Source organism: Perca flavescens, chromosome 12, assembly GCF_004354835.1.
Source record: "Perca flavescens isolate YP-PL-M2 chromosome 12, PFLA_1.0, whole genome shotgun sequence".
Lineage (NCBI taxonomy): Eukaryota > Metazoa > Chordata > Actinopteri > Perciformes > Percidae > Perca > Perca flavescens.
The window spans coordinates 36041415-36057159 of NC_041342.1; the positions used below are offsets into that span (position 1 = coordinate 36041415).

A 15745-nucleotide genomic window follows, 5' to 3' on the forward strand; every position below is an offset into this window, starting at 1 on the left:
AGGTCACCTGTCACACACACACACCTGAGGTCAGGGGTCACCTGTCACACACACACCTGAGGTCAGAGGTCACCTGTCACACACACACACGAGGTCAGGGGTCACCTGTCACACAAACACCTGAGGTTAGAGGTCACCGGTCACACACACACACACACACACACACACACACCTGAGTTCAGAGGTCACCTGTCACACATACCTGAGGTCAGGGGTCACCGGTCACACACACATCTGAGGTCAGAGGTCACCTGTCACACACACCTGAGGTCAGGGGTCACCGGTCACACACACACACACACCTGAGTTCAGAGGTCACCTGTCACACACACCTGAAGTCAGGGGTCACCTGTCACACACACACCTGAGTTCAGAGGTCACCTGTCACACACACCTGAGTTCAGAGGTCACCGATCACACACACACCTGAGGTCAGAGGTCACCGATCACACACACACACCTGAGGTCAGAGGTCACCTGTCACACACACACCTGAGGTCAGAGGTCACCTGTCACACACACCTGAGGTCAGAGGTCACCGGTCACACACACACCTGAGGTCAGAGGTCACCGATCACACACACACACCTGAGGTCAGAGGTCACCTGTCACACACACACCTGAGGTCAGGGGTCACCTGTCACACAAAACCTGAGTTCAGAGGTCACCTGTCACACATACCTGAGGTCAGGGGTCACCGGTCACACACACCTGAGGTCAGAGGTCACCTGTCACACACACCTGAGGTCAGGGGTCACCGGTCACACACACCTGAGGTCAGAGGTCACCTGTCACACACACCTGAGGTCAGAGGTCACCTGTCACACACACCTGAGGTCAGGGGTCACCGGTCACACACACCTGAGGTCAGAGGTCACCTGTCACACACACCTGAGGTCAGGGGTCACCGGTCACACACACACCTGAGTTAAGAGGTCACCTGTCATACACACACCTGAGGTCAGAGGTCACCGGTCACACACACACCTGATTAGCTTAGCATGGTAGCCCCTGTGCTGTGGGTTAGCTTAGCATGGTAGCACCTGTGCTATGGGTTAGCTTGGCATGGTAGCCCCTGTGCTGTGGGTTAGCTTAGCATGGTAGCCCCTGTGCTATGGGTTAGCTTAGCATGGTAGCACCTGTGCTATGGGTTAGGTTAGCATGGTAGCACCTGTGCTATGGGTTAGCTTGGCATGGTAGCCCCTGTGCTGTGGGTTAGCTTAGCATGGTAGCACTTGTGCTATGGGTTAGGTTAGCATGGTAGCACCTGTGCTATGGGTTAGCTTAGCATGGTAGCACCTGTGCTGTGGGAATCTGCTGCTGATGGCAGAGATCAGGAGCTTCTCCACTCGTTGGTCAGTTTCTGTCACCAGATCAGCCGGAGAACTTTTTAATGTTACTTCTTTCTGCTGCTGGAATGCAGACAGGATGACCTGAGAGACAGACAGGCAGTCAGACAGACAGGCAGGCAGGATGACCTGAGAGACAGACAGGCAGTCAGACAGACAGGCAGGCAGGATGACCTGAGAGACAGAAAGGCAGACAGACAGGCAGACAGGATGACCTGAGAGACAGACAGGCAGGCAGACAGACAGACAGGCAGACAGGATGACCTGAGAGACAGACAGGCAGACAGACAGACAGGCAGGCAGGATGACCTGAGAGACAGACAGGCAGACAGACAGGCAGACAGGATGACCTGAGAGACAGACAGGCAGACAGACAGACAAGATGACCTGAGAGACAGACAGGCAGTCAGACAGACAAGCAGACAGGATGACCTGAGAGACAGACAGGCAGTCAGACAGACAGGCAGACAAGCAGACATGCCCCCCCCCTCACTACCATCAGTATCTGTTACATATATTTTAGGGTTAGGGCAGGCAGGATGACCTGAGAGACAGAAAGGCAGACAGACAGGCAGACAGGATGACCTGAGAGACAGACAGGCAGTCAGACAGACAGGCAGACAAGCAGACATGCCCCCCCCTCACTACCATCAGTATCTGTTACATATATTTTAGGGTTAGGGCAGGCAGGATGACCTGAGAGACAGAAAGGCAGACAGACAGGCAGACAGGATGACCTGAGAGACAGACAGGCAGACAGGATGACCTGAGAGACAGACAGGCAGACAGACAGACAGGCAGGCAGGATGACCTGAGAGACAGACAGGCAGACAGACAGGCAGACAGGATGACCTGAGAGACAGGCAGTCAGACAGACAAGCAGACAGGATGACCTGAGAGACAGACAGGCAGACAGACAGGCAGACAGGATGACCTGAGAGACAGGCAGTCAGACAGACAAGCAGACAGGATGACCTGAGAGACAGACAGGCAGACAGACAGGCAGACAAGATGACCTGAGAGACAGACAGGCAGTCAGACAGACAAGCAGACAGGATGACCTGAGAGACAGACAGGCAGTCAGACAGACAGGCAGACAGACAGGCAGACATGCCCCCCCCCCCTCACTACCATCAGTATCTGTTACATATATTTTACATCTTAAATAAACTTAAATAAACAAAGTAAATCAATAAGTGAACTGGGAGGTGAAAAGGTGAGCAGCATTCCTGCAGGTAGTTATCAGCTGATCGTGATGTTATGACATCACATTCCTGCAGGTAGTTATCAGCTGATCGTGATGTTATGACATCACAGCGTCTCTTACATCACCGGTCTGTTTGCAGAGCGACACGCCGAAGTTCAGACACTCGGTCCACTCAGACATGATGAAGAGGAGGAGGAGCTTCTGTTAGAGGAGAGGAAGACATCAGAGGAGGAGAGAGAGGAGAGAGGGACAGAGAGGAGAGAGAGAGAGGAGAAAGGAGAGAGAGAGACAGAGAGAAAGAGGAGAGAGAGGAGAGAGAGAGAGAGAGAGAGAGAAGAGAGAGAGAGAGGAGAAAGGAGAGAGAGAGACAGAGAGAAAGAGGAGAGAGAGGAGAGAGGGACAGAGAGAGAGACAGAGAGAGAGAGGAGAGAGAGAGAGGAGAAAGGAGAGAGAGAGACAGAGAGTGAGAGAGTGAGAGGAGAGAGGGACAGAGAGAGGAGAGAGAGAGGAGAAAGGAGAGAGAGAGAGACAGAGAGAAAGAGGAGAGAGAGGAGAGAGGGACAGAGAGAGGAGAGAGAGACAGAGAGAGGAGAGAGAGACAGAGAGAGGAGAGAGAGACAGAGAGAGGAGAGAGAGACAGAGAGGGACAGAGAGAGGAGAGAGACAGAGAGAGGAGAGAGAGAGAGGAGAAAGGAGAGACAGAGAGAAAGAGAGTGAGAGAGAGAGGAGAAAGGAGAGAGAGAGACAGAGAGAGAGAGAGAGAGAGGAGAGTGGGACAGAGAGAGGAGAGAGAGAGGAGAAAGGAGAGAGAGAGAGACAGAGAGAAAGAGGAGAGAGAGGAGAGAGGGACAGAGAGAGGAGAGAGAGACAGAGAGAGACAGAGAGGGGAGAGAGGGACAGAGAAAGGAGAGAGAGACAGAGAGAAAGAGAGTGAGAGAGAGAGGAGAGAGGAGAGAGGAGAGAGAGGAAATGAGAAGGAGAGATGAAGATAAGAAGAGGAAGAGTAGAAAGTAATGACAGAAAAGAGGAAAGGGAGGAAAAAGACAACAAAGAAGAGAAGTGAAAGAACAGACTAAGACAAAGAAGAAAAGAATAAAAGGAGAGAAGCTGGAACACGTACCTGAGTTTGGTGACTTTCTGAAGAAAAAGAAAAGCTTTCTGAACTCTTCAGAAACTTTTTTCTCTTTTTATTCATCAGACGTCCAATCAGAGCTCAGCTCCTGCCTCCCTGCAACACAACCGGCCAATGGCAGCGCTGCTGGGGTCAGCAGGCCCCGCCCCTCTCAAACTATCATCACCTTCATCACAGCAGCTCAGTGTTTCCATTCAGAAGCTCATAGAGAAAAGGCTCAATTTTAGAAATGTGTGTTTCTAACTGCTGCTGTAGAGTCTGTCTGTGTGTGTGTGTCTGTGTGTGTCTGTGTGTGTATGTCTGTGTGTGTGTGTGTGGGGGGGGGGGTCAGAGGTCATTAGGTCACGAGGAAGTGGTGGCGTGCAGTCAGTCAGCTGACTGTGAACAAACATCCTGTTCAGACACTTTTTCTCACCGCTGATTCTATTAGAGATGTGTGTGTGTGTGTGTAGCCCATGGGCCCACCACCTGTGGGAGGAACCGTTGGGGTCGGGTGCGATGTCACATGGGTGGCAGTGAAGGTCAGGGGCCTCGACGGACCAGACCCGGGCGGCAGACGCTGGCTCTGGGGACGTGGAACGTCACCTCTCTGTGGGGGAAGGAGCCGGAACTGGTGCGGGAGGTGGAGCGCTACCGGTTAGATCTGGTGGGGCTTACCTCTACGCACAGTCTCGGTTCTGGAACCATACTCCTGGATAGGGGTTGGACTCTTTTCTTCTCCGGAGTTGCCCAGGGTGTGAGGCGCCGGGCGGGTGTGGGGATACTCACAAGCCCCGGCTGAGCGCCGCTGTGTTGGAGTTTACCCGGTGGACGAGAGGGTCGCCTCCCCACGCCTGCGGGTTGTGGGGGGAAAACTCTGACTGTTGTTTGTGCATATGCACCAAACAGGAGTTCGGAGTATTCGGCCTTCTTGGAGACCTTGACTGGAGTCCTGCATGGGGCTCCAGTGGGGGACTCCATTGTTCTGCTGGGGACTTCAACGCACACGTGGGCAATGATGGAGACACCTGAGAGGCGTGATTGGGAGGAACGGCCCCTGATCTAAACCAGAGTGGTTGTTTGTTGTTGGACTTCTGTGCTAGTCATGGATTGTCTATAACGAACACCATGTTCGAACATAGGGATGCTCATAAGTGTACCTGTTACCAGAGCACCCTAGGCCGAAGGTCAATGATCGATTTCATAATCGTTTCATCTGATCTGAGGCCGTATGTTTTGGACACTCGGGTGAAGAGAGGGGCAGAGCTGTCAACCGATCACCATCTGGTGGTGAGTTGGGTCAGGGGTGGGGAAGACTCTGGACAGACCTGGTAAGCCCAAACGTGTAGTGCGGGTAAATTGGGAACGTCTGGAGGAGGCCCCTGTCCGACAGACTTTCAACTCACACCTCCGGCGGAGCTTTTCGTGCATCCCTGTGGAGGCTGGGGCCATTGAACCCGAGTGGACAATGTTCAAAGTTTCCATTGCTGAAGCTGCGGCGAGGAGCTGTGGTCTTAGGATCTTAGGTGCCTCAAGGGGCGGTAACCCACGAACACCGTGGTGGACACCAGTGGTCAGGGAAGCCGTCCGACTGAAGAAGGAGTCCTTCCGGGATATGTTATCTCGGAGGACTCCGGAGGCGGTTGCAGGGCACCGAAGGGCCCGAAGGGCTGCAGCCTCTGCCGTGAAAGAGGCAAAGCAGCGGGTGTGGGAGAAGTTTGAGAAGACATGGAGAAGGACTTTCGGGTCGGCACCAAAGTGTTTCTGGAAAACTGTTCGCCACCTCAGGAGGGGGAGGGGAACCATCCAAGCTGTGTACAGTAAGGATGGGACACTGTTGACCTCCACTGAGGAGGTAATAGGGCGGTGGAAGGAGCACTTTGAGGAACTCCTGAATCCGACTAATACGCCCTCTATGTTAGAGGCAGAGCTGGAGGATAACGGGGATTGTCGCCGATTTCCCAGGCGGAAGTCACTGATGTAGTCAAACAACTACACAGTGGCAAAGCCCCGGGATTGATGAGATCCGTCCAGAAATGCTCAAGGCTCTGGGTGTGGAGGGGCTGTCCTGGTTGACACGCCTCTTCAACATTGCGTGGAAGTCTGGGACGGTGCCAAAGGAGTGGCAGACTGGGGTGGTGGTTCCTCTTTTTAAAAAGGGGGACCAGAGGGTGTGTGCCAATTATAGGGGTATCACACTTCTCAGCCTCCCTGGTAAAGTCTACTCCAAGGTGCTGGAAAGGAGGGTTCGGCCGATAGTCGAACCTCGGGTTGAGGAGGAACAATGCGGATTCCGTCCTGGTCGTGGAACAACGGACCAGCTCTTCACTCTATAGATACTGTGGGAGGTGCTGCGGGAGTATGGGGTGAGGGGGTCTCTACTCAGGGCCATCCAATCTCTGTATGACCAAAGTGAGAGCTGTGTCCTGGTTCTCGGTAGTAAGTCGGACTCGTTTCAGGTGAGGGTTGGCCTCCGCCAGGGCTGCGCTTTGTCACCAATCCTGTTTGTAATATTTATGGACAGGATATCGAGGCGTAGTCGGGTGGGAGGGGTTGCAGTTTGGTGGGCTGGGGATCTCATCGCTGCTCTTTGCAGATGATGTGGTCCTGATGGCATCATCGGCCTGCGACCTTCAGCACTCACTGGATCGGTTCGCAACCGAGTGTGAAGCGGTTGGGATGAGGATCAGCACCTCTAAATCGGAGGCCATGGTTCTCAGCAGGAAACCGATGGAATGCCTTCTCCAGGTAGGGAATGAGTCCTTACCCCAAGTGAAGGAGTTCAAGTACCTTGGGGTTTTGTTCGCGAGTGAGGGGACAATGGAGCGGGAGATTGGTCGGAGAATCGGCGCAGCGGGTGCGGTATTGCATTCAATCTATCGCACCGTTGTGATGAAAAGAGAGCTGAGCCAGAAGGCAAAGCTCTCGATCTACCGGTCAGTTTTCGTTCCTACCCTCACCTATGGTCATGAAGGCTGGGTCATGACCGAAAGAACGAGATCCAGGGTACAAGCGGCCGAAATGGGTTTCCTCAGGAGGGTGGCTGGCGTCTCCTTTAGAGATAGGGTGAGAAGCTCAGTCATCCGTGAGGAGCTCGGAGAGAGCCGCTGCTCCTTTGCGTCGAAAGGAGCCAGTTGAGGTGGTTCGGGCATCTGGTAAGGAGGCCCCTGGGCGCCCCTAGGGAGGTGTTCCAGGCACGTCCAGCTGGGAGGAGGCCTCGGGAAGACCCAGGACTAGGTGGAGGGATTATATCTCCAACCTGGCCTGGGAACCTCCGGATCCCCAGTCGGAGCTGGTTATTGTTGCTCGGGAAAGGGAAGTTTGGGGTCCCCTGCTGGAGCTGCTCCCCCCGCGACCCGACACCGGATAAGCGGACGAAGATGGATGGATGGATGGTGTGTGTGTGTGTGTGCGTTTCTGTCTGTGTGTGTGTGTGTGTGTGTGTGTGTGTGTGTGTGTGTGTGTGTTTCTGTCTGTGTGTGTGTGTGTGTGTGTGTGTGTGTGTGTGTGTGTGTGTGTGTGTGTGTGACCTGCAGTAACAGATGACAGTTTATCAGATTAGAGAATCTTGTTCGTCTTCAGTCTCAGAAATGAACAGAAACTAAATGGAGTCTGGATGAGAGAAAAGTTTATTAAAGTTTGATAGTTGGGCCTGTTGTGACATATTTATTAGGTTATGTTGTGTTCGTTAAAGTCAAGTTGTCATGACAACAACATCTCGGACAATGCTCCGAATTAAACTTATTGACAACAGTCATGAACACTGTGGTAGAAATCCTACTACCTGGTGAGACAGTACAACCTGTCGATCTCCGTCATGAATATGGCATAACAGGCCCAATCATCAAACTTTAATAAACTATTTAGCTTTATTTTTTAACATTACATTTCTCAATGATCACTGTACCGTGGACGGCACACTTTGTGGCTGTGGTTTCGCTGTAACCTCCACTCATTAGCGTTTTTATAACTTTAAAGCATTAAATCTTCAAAATATACAGCCATGTGACACACCAATTGAAAGCTTAGCCTCTCATGATTCAATTAAGCACACACACAAAGTATAAGATGATTAATAACAGTTACACAACAGAAAATAAAACAATTCAGCTGTAAACTGCACAGCTGGTGTCTAGAATCATGAGTGCATGCATCCCTTTTTTCCTTGTCCTTTCAGCCAAAAAGTGGTATTTTGCCCAAAACTTGTTTTTCATAAATCCCCAAGAGTCCAAGGAAATGTAATATCTGTTTGCCTCACTATGTTGAAGTTACTGGCCGAATCACAATGGAAAAACACGAAAGTTTTTAATTTCCGCAATTGTATCACTTCTTGCATCTCTCCCCAGGTTCATACATGCTTGATGTGGGCATCCCTGTATTCTCTAGGGTCTAAGGTTTCCATGGATACCTGGTATGAGCCAATCCGTTCAGGTGTGCCTGTGATATCCCCAATGGAAGCTGAGGATGCCTCTGACACCATGTCAGGCCCACGTGTACTCGATCGACATTTGCTCGAACCAGTTAGATTTAAATGCTTCAAGACCCGTCTACCTTTTTAGCCAATGAGCAGACAATTCGACTGATACCCAATTTGACCCTGAAATGTTAACCCTGTGTTGGCAGGAGCTCTGTCAAAGCAAAAACAGGGCCTACTGTAAGCATATCACACCCTGTGCAATTTGTAATGACTTCTAAATACTTTCTATATATTTATGTATATAGTTATTTCAAGTATGTGTGTGATTGATGTGGGTGTGTTTGTGTATTTGAGTGTTTTATTATGTACTTTATTGGATTTTTTTCTTTGCACAAATAAGAAAAACGGACAGACATTTCTGTAGAAAACAATTCATATAAAATCAATTTTTGAGTCTTTTGGCTTCTGGATTTTATCTATAATAAGCTGAGACATGTTGCTATGGCCTGGGCGTATCTGTATCTTACCTGATGTGTTTACAGTAGTGTATCTTAATCATTTTACAGATGTATGACTTGGACAGAAATAAAAAACCTCTATTCTAGTCTCTGTAACTCTGTGTCAGTAAGGCCAAGAATCACCCTGACACGTGTAACAAAACCTTGAGAGTGTTTCCTTTCCAATGATGTCAGGCACACCCCAGAGAGTCAAAGTATATGGCAGCAGTACCACTTTTAATTTGGGTATGGTTTAAGAGGTTGGTTTTTATATCAGGTGCCATGAAAATGTCTTAAAAGTTATAAGACCAGTTAAACGACAGGGAATGCAGTACAGAGGTGATTTAATGAATTTTAAATGATTTCTTGTTGCTAAAACTAGCTTACGTTAGCTTACTAAAGTAACCACTAACCAGTGTTGGGTGTAACGCGTTACAGTAATGTAACTACGTATTCGAGTAAAAAGTAGTGTAACGTGCTACTACTGACAATTTGGTAACAAAACGTTCCTTTTCCCAGGGACAGATTTGACAGCGACACTGCCTTCTCACAAGCTCCACACGGGACGGGACAGAGGCTGGTAGGTAGCAGAGCAATCATGGCAAGCGAGAAGCAGCCAAAGCTTGAGAGCATTTTAAGCTTTGATAATAAAAAATAAAGTGAATTTAGTTAGCTGTACAGCTGTTAAATTATCTGACTCAGCCCAGGGCTGCTAAGAGCCAAACCCAGAATAAAAACCCTCTCAGTAGTTTGTTCTCAGTCATAAAACTGGTCTCTGCTGTGTTTGGTCCATCTAGCCTTGGTCACCGACACCAAAAGCTCCGTTAACGACTAACGTTAATGCAGAGTAAATTTCATGGTGAAGACACGTCCTTCCCTACTCTGCCTCCGATTGGCCAACCCTGGTATTCTTAACATAACCGATCACACTCCTAATGCCCAAACCTAACCAATCAAAGCAACAAAGGCAATGAGTAGGGAGGGACTGTTGTCTAGGTTAAAGTCCGGTTTTCTATTTAGTGTTTACGCTGTGTTCTCATTGTATACTTTCACTTCATTTCACTTCATTTCATTTCATCTTTATTGTATTTTAAATAATAATGTAAATCTGGGGTTTTATTTGCAACCAAAAGCCCTACTAGGGACAAGTGTCGAGAATTAGCTTTGGCTAAAAACACTATGATACATACATCAGATGACTGTTGAAGCTTAGCTATGTTGTTTTGTTTCTGTCCCTATCTAAATAAACCTTTAATAATAATAAGTTGTCGTGACGAAGACATTTTGGACAATATGCTAACTTTGCATTAAAAGTGTCATAATTTACCCAATGACCCTTAACAGTCATGAACACTAAAAATGACTCCTTAATGTTCCTGTCAGATGTCATGTCATAATAATGACAGTGTCATGTCAGTCTTATGCACACCCCTTCTAATAAAGTGTTACCCTTATTGTTATGTAACGCAAAAGTAGTCCCCAGAAAACATCTCGCTGTGACCCTGCAGAGCTCCAGCCTGGTCTCACAGAATCCTGTCAAATGATCCCAAACTGTTACCAGCTCATTACGAGGCGGCCGCCACAGAAAACAACGCCAATGTAAAGTCAATGAGAAGATGACGTAGCATTAAGAGCGACTACAATCCACGTAAGGAGGTTGGTTGGGGGGGTGGATGGTCAAACAGGACTGTCACCCAGTAGACCGAGGATCGTGTCCCACGTGTCACGTTTCCTAAACCCAATCGTCCCGTTATTGTCCTGCATGTCATGGAAACATAAGCCCCCCCACGACCTTTACCTTAACTTAACCCCTTAACGCCGACTGTCGCTAATTTGCATCAAACCCCTTCCATTCCGACTGCAGGCGAGATAGCGTGTGTGTTCCCCCCAATACCGGTTTGTTTACATGCGATACATACCTAGGAACCTTTTGCATGCACTGGTTTCTCGTAGGACCGGTCGGAGTGGGAGATACATCCGGTTCACGGAAGCGAAATTAACCCTAACCCTACCCCTAACCCTACACCTAATCCTACCCCTACACCTAACCCTACCCCTAACCCTAACCCTAACCCTACCCCTACACCTAATCCTACCCCTAAACCTACCCCTGCCCCTAACCCTAAAGAAACTACTGTCAATGTTAGGGAGTAGGAGAGTGTTTTGTTTCTTGCCGTTGTCAAGATCCAGGTATTTGTCATTTACAGTTTAGAAGTTCTAACAACTTTGTGACATGAATGAAATCTACTGTGTTTTATTAATTTTACCATTTTGTAAAGAATTTTACCATAATGCCTGTTGTCGCTAATTTGCATCATACCTAAATTTATATCTATTCCATATGCTATAGACAAATTAACAATCTCAACTTAATTTAGCATCAGCTTGGAGCCAGAAACACACATAATATTTTGTTTATATAATTGTGAATAAATTCAGGCGTCAAGGGGTTAAGGGGCCGTTCTGTGGGATCAGGTTGGGGGCTCCGTTCTGTACAAAGTAGATCCATAAAGACAAAAAGTTATTTTTTTCAGAGCAGAGACGGGAGTCAGACTTACTAATTTCCAAGTTATTTTATTGAGACTGAACACACCCTCGCTGCCCTGAGGCAAACAATCCCCCCGTCCCCCAGTTTGATTACAAAGCCATAACAATATGTGTAGATGTGTTGCATAAAAGGTTTCTAGCCAGTAGGCTAATTTGCAACCCTGGTCCCTGGTCAGGCCTTTCTAAAAAGATATATATTTTTTTTTTTCTAAAAAGATAATCCAAATATAATTTTTTCAAAAGAACTATATAGTGTGAGTTATACAATCTTGCAGCAGATACATTGTATACTAATATATTACATCAACATTTCACAGATTCATGACCACATTACACAAAACAGCACATCACGTAACAACACAAACCCCAAGCACCCAGCCGCTCGCACCCGCTCACCTACACCTACCCCGATAGTGAAGGGCCTGGGAAACTACATATTTAGCTTCCATAACCAGACCTCACCTATACCCGCCCCGATAGTGAAGGGCCTGGGCCGCTACATGATTAGCTTCCATACCCAGACCCTGCCCCATGGGGTGAACCTTGGCAGCCATGCACAAACAGCCAGGCATCTAGCTCAGACAATACATTACAACAGGGACACCAGATTGTGTGCATGTGTTTGTGTATGTGCACCTGCTCCTGCATTTATGGACCTGACTCAGTGGCTACATGTTTGGTTTTCTTTCAGCCAGTGTTTCACATTTCTATTAAATGTTTTCAGTTTGGTTTGTGTTTTTACTTCAGTTGGTAAATCATTCCAAAAATGGGTCCCTATCACTGAAAAACATGACTGGCCGAAAGTGGTTTTACGCCCCTCTGCTATTCTGTTAACTTAGGTACTGACATTTGGTATTGAATTACGAGGCATTTTGAAATACTCAATACTATGGAGGCAATTCAATCAGTGCCTGAAAGTATCTGAGTTCAGTACCGAGCCCTATTAAAGATATATTTGATAATCAAAGGGAAGCCCCTCCCACCACCAAAATCTGAAACATTGACTTCTTCTATTCCTGTTCTACAGTCACACAGACCTTCACTGGGGAAACCTTCAGTTCACCCCCAGTTTCAAAGTATGGAAACATCTTCTCAGTGAAAGTGTGTGTGAAGGTGTGGATGTGTGTGTTAGTATCAGGATCAGAGAACGACAGATTTCCTCTGTTCCAGTCCAGAGTCACTCTGATCCTCTGGAGCTGCTTCTTAAACCGGAGAACAGTGTCTGGACCTGATGGAGAGGATGCTAAGTATGTACCTGTGTAGAACCGTATTCTCCATAATCCAGACCGTATGTGTCCCTTCTTCTGGACAGACTCTCCTAACACACCCAGTCTCCAGTATTTACTGTCTCCAACCTTGACATCCCAGCTGTGAGTCCCTGAGTTAAAGCCCTCAGAGCCCAGGACACAGGGGTAATCAAACCTCTCTGGATTATCAGGAAGCTGCTGTTTCTCTCCTAGTCTCACACTGGTCAGATCTTCAGACAGGATGAGATATGGACCAGCAGTGTTTGGGTCCAGAACCAGAGGAGAGTAGGAGACCATGTCCTTCATCTTGTTCCAGATGTTGAAGCTCAGGTGTCCCAGGTGTTTGGCCTCGTCTATCAGAGCTCCTGAGAGCAGCTGTGGATCCTCCAGCAGGGGGCTCTGCTGGACTCTTCCCACTGCAGCCTTGTAGTTGATCAGGAATGAGATGTCTTCAGCTCTCAGCTGCTCCTCTGTGGCTCTGACTGTGTCTGAAAGAGCTGCTATCTCTCTGCTCAGAGCCTCCATCTTCTCCTTCATCCTCTGACTCTTCTGCTCCTCTTCCTCCCTCAGTGCAGCCATCCTGGCCTCCTCTTCCTCTTCTAGAAACTGGTGAAGCTTCTTAAACTGATCCTTAATCTGGGTCTCTGTGCGTCGGGCCTGGACCTTCAGGTGTTCTGCTGTTTGATCAAACTTCACTTTAACTTGTTCAAAAACCTTTAACTTCTCCTTTAAGGGCTCCAGAGTTTCCTGAAGTTTCTTCTTGTGTTGTCGTGCAGCTTCATCGATGGGTCTGAATCTGTGGTTGGAGTGTTTTTCTGAATCTCTGCAGACGACACACACTGGCTGCTGATGGTCCAGACAGAAGAGTTTGAGTTTCTCAGAGTGCAGACTGCAGAGAGCCTCTGAAGCTCTCTGATCTCTCTGCTGTAAGGACTCACATGCGTTCCTTAAAGCATAGTTAGGAGATAGTTCTTCCCTTGAATGTCTTCTCTTACAAACTGGACACTCATGTATTAGTTTCTCTGTCCACCAACTCTGCAGACAGTCTCTACAGAAGCTGTGGCTACATGACAGGATGACAGGATCTTTAAAGACTTCATGGCAGACAGGACAGCAGAGATCTTCCTCTAATCTGGAAGCCATTTAGTCTCTGAGTGAAACAGAAAACACAGCAGGTAGACAGCTCAGACACTTCCTGTTCCCTCAAACTTATTTTCACTTTGAGTCTTTGTTGTTGTAAATCACTCGTTCAGTTTGTGCATTCAGCAGCTGGATGAAGTGGTAGTGTCCCAGTATTCCCAGTATTCCCAGAACTCCCTCCTGTAGATGTCCTCTTACAGTGGAAGTGTTGGTCTGAAGGGGAATCTTATCCTCCGTCTCTCAGAGTGTGAGTGTGTCGTCTCAGTGAGGCAGAATAACAACCTGTTTCCTTGTTCGTCTCAGGTGAGTCATGTGGAGGGCGGAGCTTTGTTATTCTAGTTTATCAGGTCGAGTTTTATTCTACCCTGGTTAATAATCCTTGTGTCCTCATTAGATACTGTAAAGTACTTCTGTCTCCGTCTTGAGTGTGTAGTTCATTAACACAACAACTGTTTAAGTAAAATCTCAGATAATTAATCTCAGCATGCAAACTAAAAGTGATGTTAAATGTTATAAACCTGAAGCTCAGCTGGTTTTGTCATGTGATCTGTGGCTGAGACACGCTGCGGGTTGCCTAACTCATTTCCAAACTGAGAATTCTTACGTAGGAGAAAACTAAAACAAGCAGACAAACCTGCACACTCCTTTAAATCAGGTTGACCCAGAAGTATGAGGAGCCATCAGGGACATTATTCACAATTACTAAAACACTCAAACACATACAAGTAAATGGCTCTCACACAGACTACTGAAACTAGAGATGCCTTCATCATACACTGGTTAGCTACACACCCCCAACATGCCTTCATCATTCACTGGTTAGCTACACACTCCCAACATGCCTTCATCATTCACTGGTTAGCTACACACTCCCAACATGCCTTCATCATTATCTGGTTAGCTACACACCCCCAACATGCCTTCATCATTCACTGGTTAGCTACACACTCCCAACATGCCTTCATCATTCACTGGTTAGCTACACACCCCCAACATGCCTTCATCATACACTGGTTAGCTACACACCCCCAACATGCCTTCATCATTCACTGGTTAGCTACACACCCCCAACATGCCTTCATCATTCACTGGTTAGCTACACACCCCCAACATGCCTTCATCATTCACTGGTTAGCTACACACCCCCAACATGCCCATGCCTTCATCATTCACTGGTTAGCTACACACCCCCAACATGCCTTCATCATTCACTGGTTAGCTACACACCCCCAACATGCCTTCATCATTCACTTGTTAGCTACACACCCCCAACATGCCTTCATCATACACTTGTTAGAGACTCATCTGGTGATAGCGATGTGAATTCAACATTAATTTGTTACATTTAACTATGTTAGAGGCTGTGGATGTTGTTTACTTCATTAATGTGTTTACTGTGTTAATGGACTGAGGATGGGAGGAGGATTCACCAGAATCTTAACCAGTGGATTCAGTATTCGGTTTAACCCCAAAAATCTGGATTCAGTGCATTCCTAATTGAAACACTCTTATATAGACTACTGAAACAGTGTCTTATATATACTGTATATGAGAGTGTTTCAGTAGTGTGTGTGTGAGGTAATTGTAATAGTTAATAATTATTGTATAAGTAGTGATTGGGAATAATGTCCCTGATGGCCCATCACACTGAAATGTTGAAACAGAGACTTACATAAACTTCTGTTGTAATCAGAAAAGGTGGAAACATGGCTGGTGGCCAAAGAAGTTCACATCAGGCCCTGCAGAATCATACTTCCCACATCTACAACGTGAGACAGGAGCATCAGAGGGAGACAAGCAAAGAATCTCCCGCACACTGTCTAACTTAAAATATATAAAGTTTAAAAGTAGGGAACGTTTGGGACCATCTTCAGGCAAATGGTGGCAACATATCTTTTGTAGGTCAGTTTTTTTTGCACCAACATGAAATCAGGCAAACATTCATTCACACATAAACACATAAAACTCAAAGTTTCAGTATGTGTTTATGTGTTTAGTTTGTAATGTGTAATGCAGCCTGCAGGAGCCGCTGGCACACATACACACCTACATCTGATATTAATAAAGGTCTGTTTTAAATGTTGACGAGAGATCTCAACATGATATTAAACACACACACACACGCACACAGACTGATTTTATTTTAAAGGTCCACTGTGTAGTGTTTTAAGTATTGTATTAGCTAAAATCAATGTCTTCATTCATAAATATGTCCTCATTGGTGTAAAAT

The 15745-nt window shown here is 47.4% G+C and overlaps 2 protein-coding genes across 2 annotated transcripts in view; both read right to left on the reverse strand.

Annotated features, from left to right (window-relative positions):
• LOC114565520 (inositol monophosphatase 1) overlaps positions 1 to 3693 on the reverse strand; it is a 10388-nt gene extending 6695 nt beyond the window's left edge. Inside the window, exons 1-3 of the mRNA XM_028593620.1 lie at positions 3677 to 3693; positions 2677 to 2757; positions 1300 to 1433 (exon numbers count right to left, since the gene is read on the reverse strand). Coding sequence (XP_028449421.1) covers positions 1300 to 1433; positions 2677 to 2736 — 194 coding nt within the window. The 5' untranslated portion in view covers positions 2737 to 2757; positions 3677 to 3693. The remainder of the gene's footprint in view (positions 1 to 1299; positions 1434 to 2676; positions 2758 to 3676) is intronic.
• An 8445-nt stretch (positions 3694 to 12138) lies between these two features.
• Positions 12139 to 13518, reverse strand: LOC114566072 (E3 ubiquitin-protein ligase TRIM39-like). Its single transcript, XM_028594407.1, has one exon. The coding sequence runs from the start codon at positions 13516 to 13518 to the stop codon at positions 12139 to 12141; it is 1380 nt and encodes a 459-aa protein (XP_028450208.1).
• Between the last annotated feature and the right edge of the window lie 2227 nt (positions 13519 to 15745).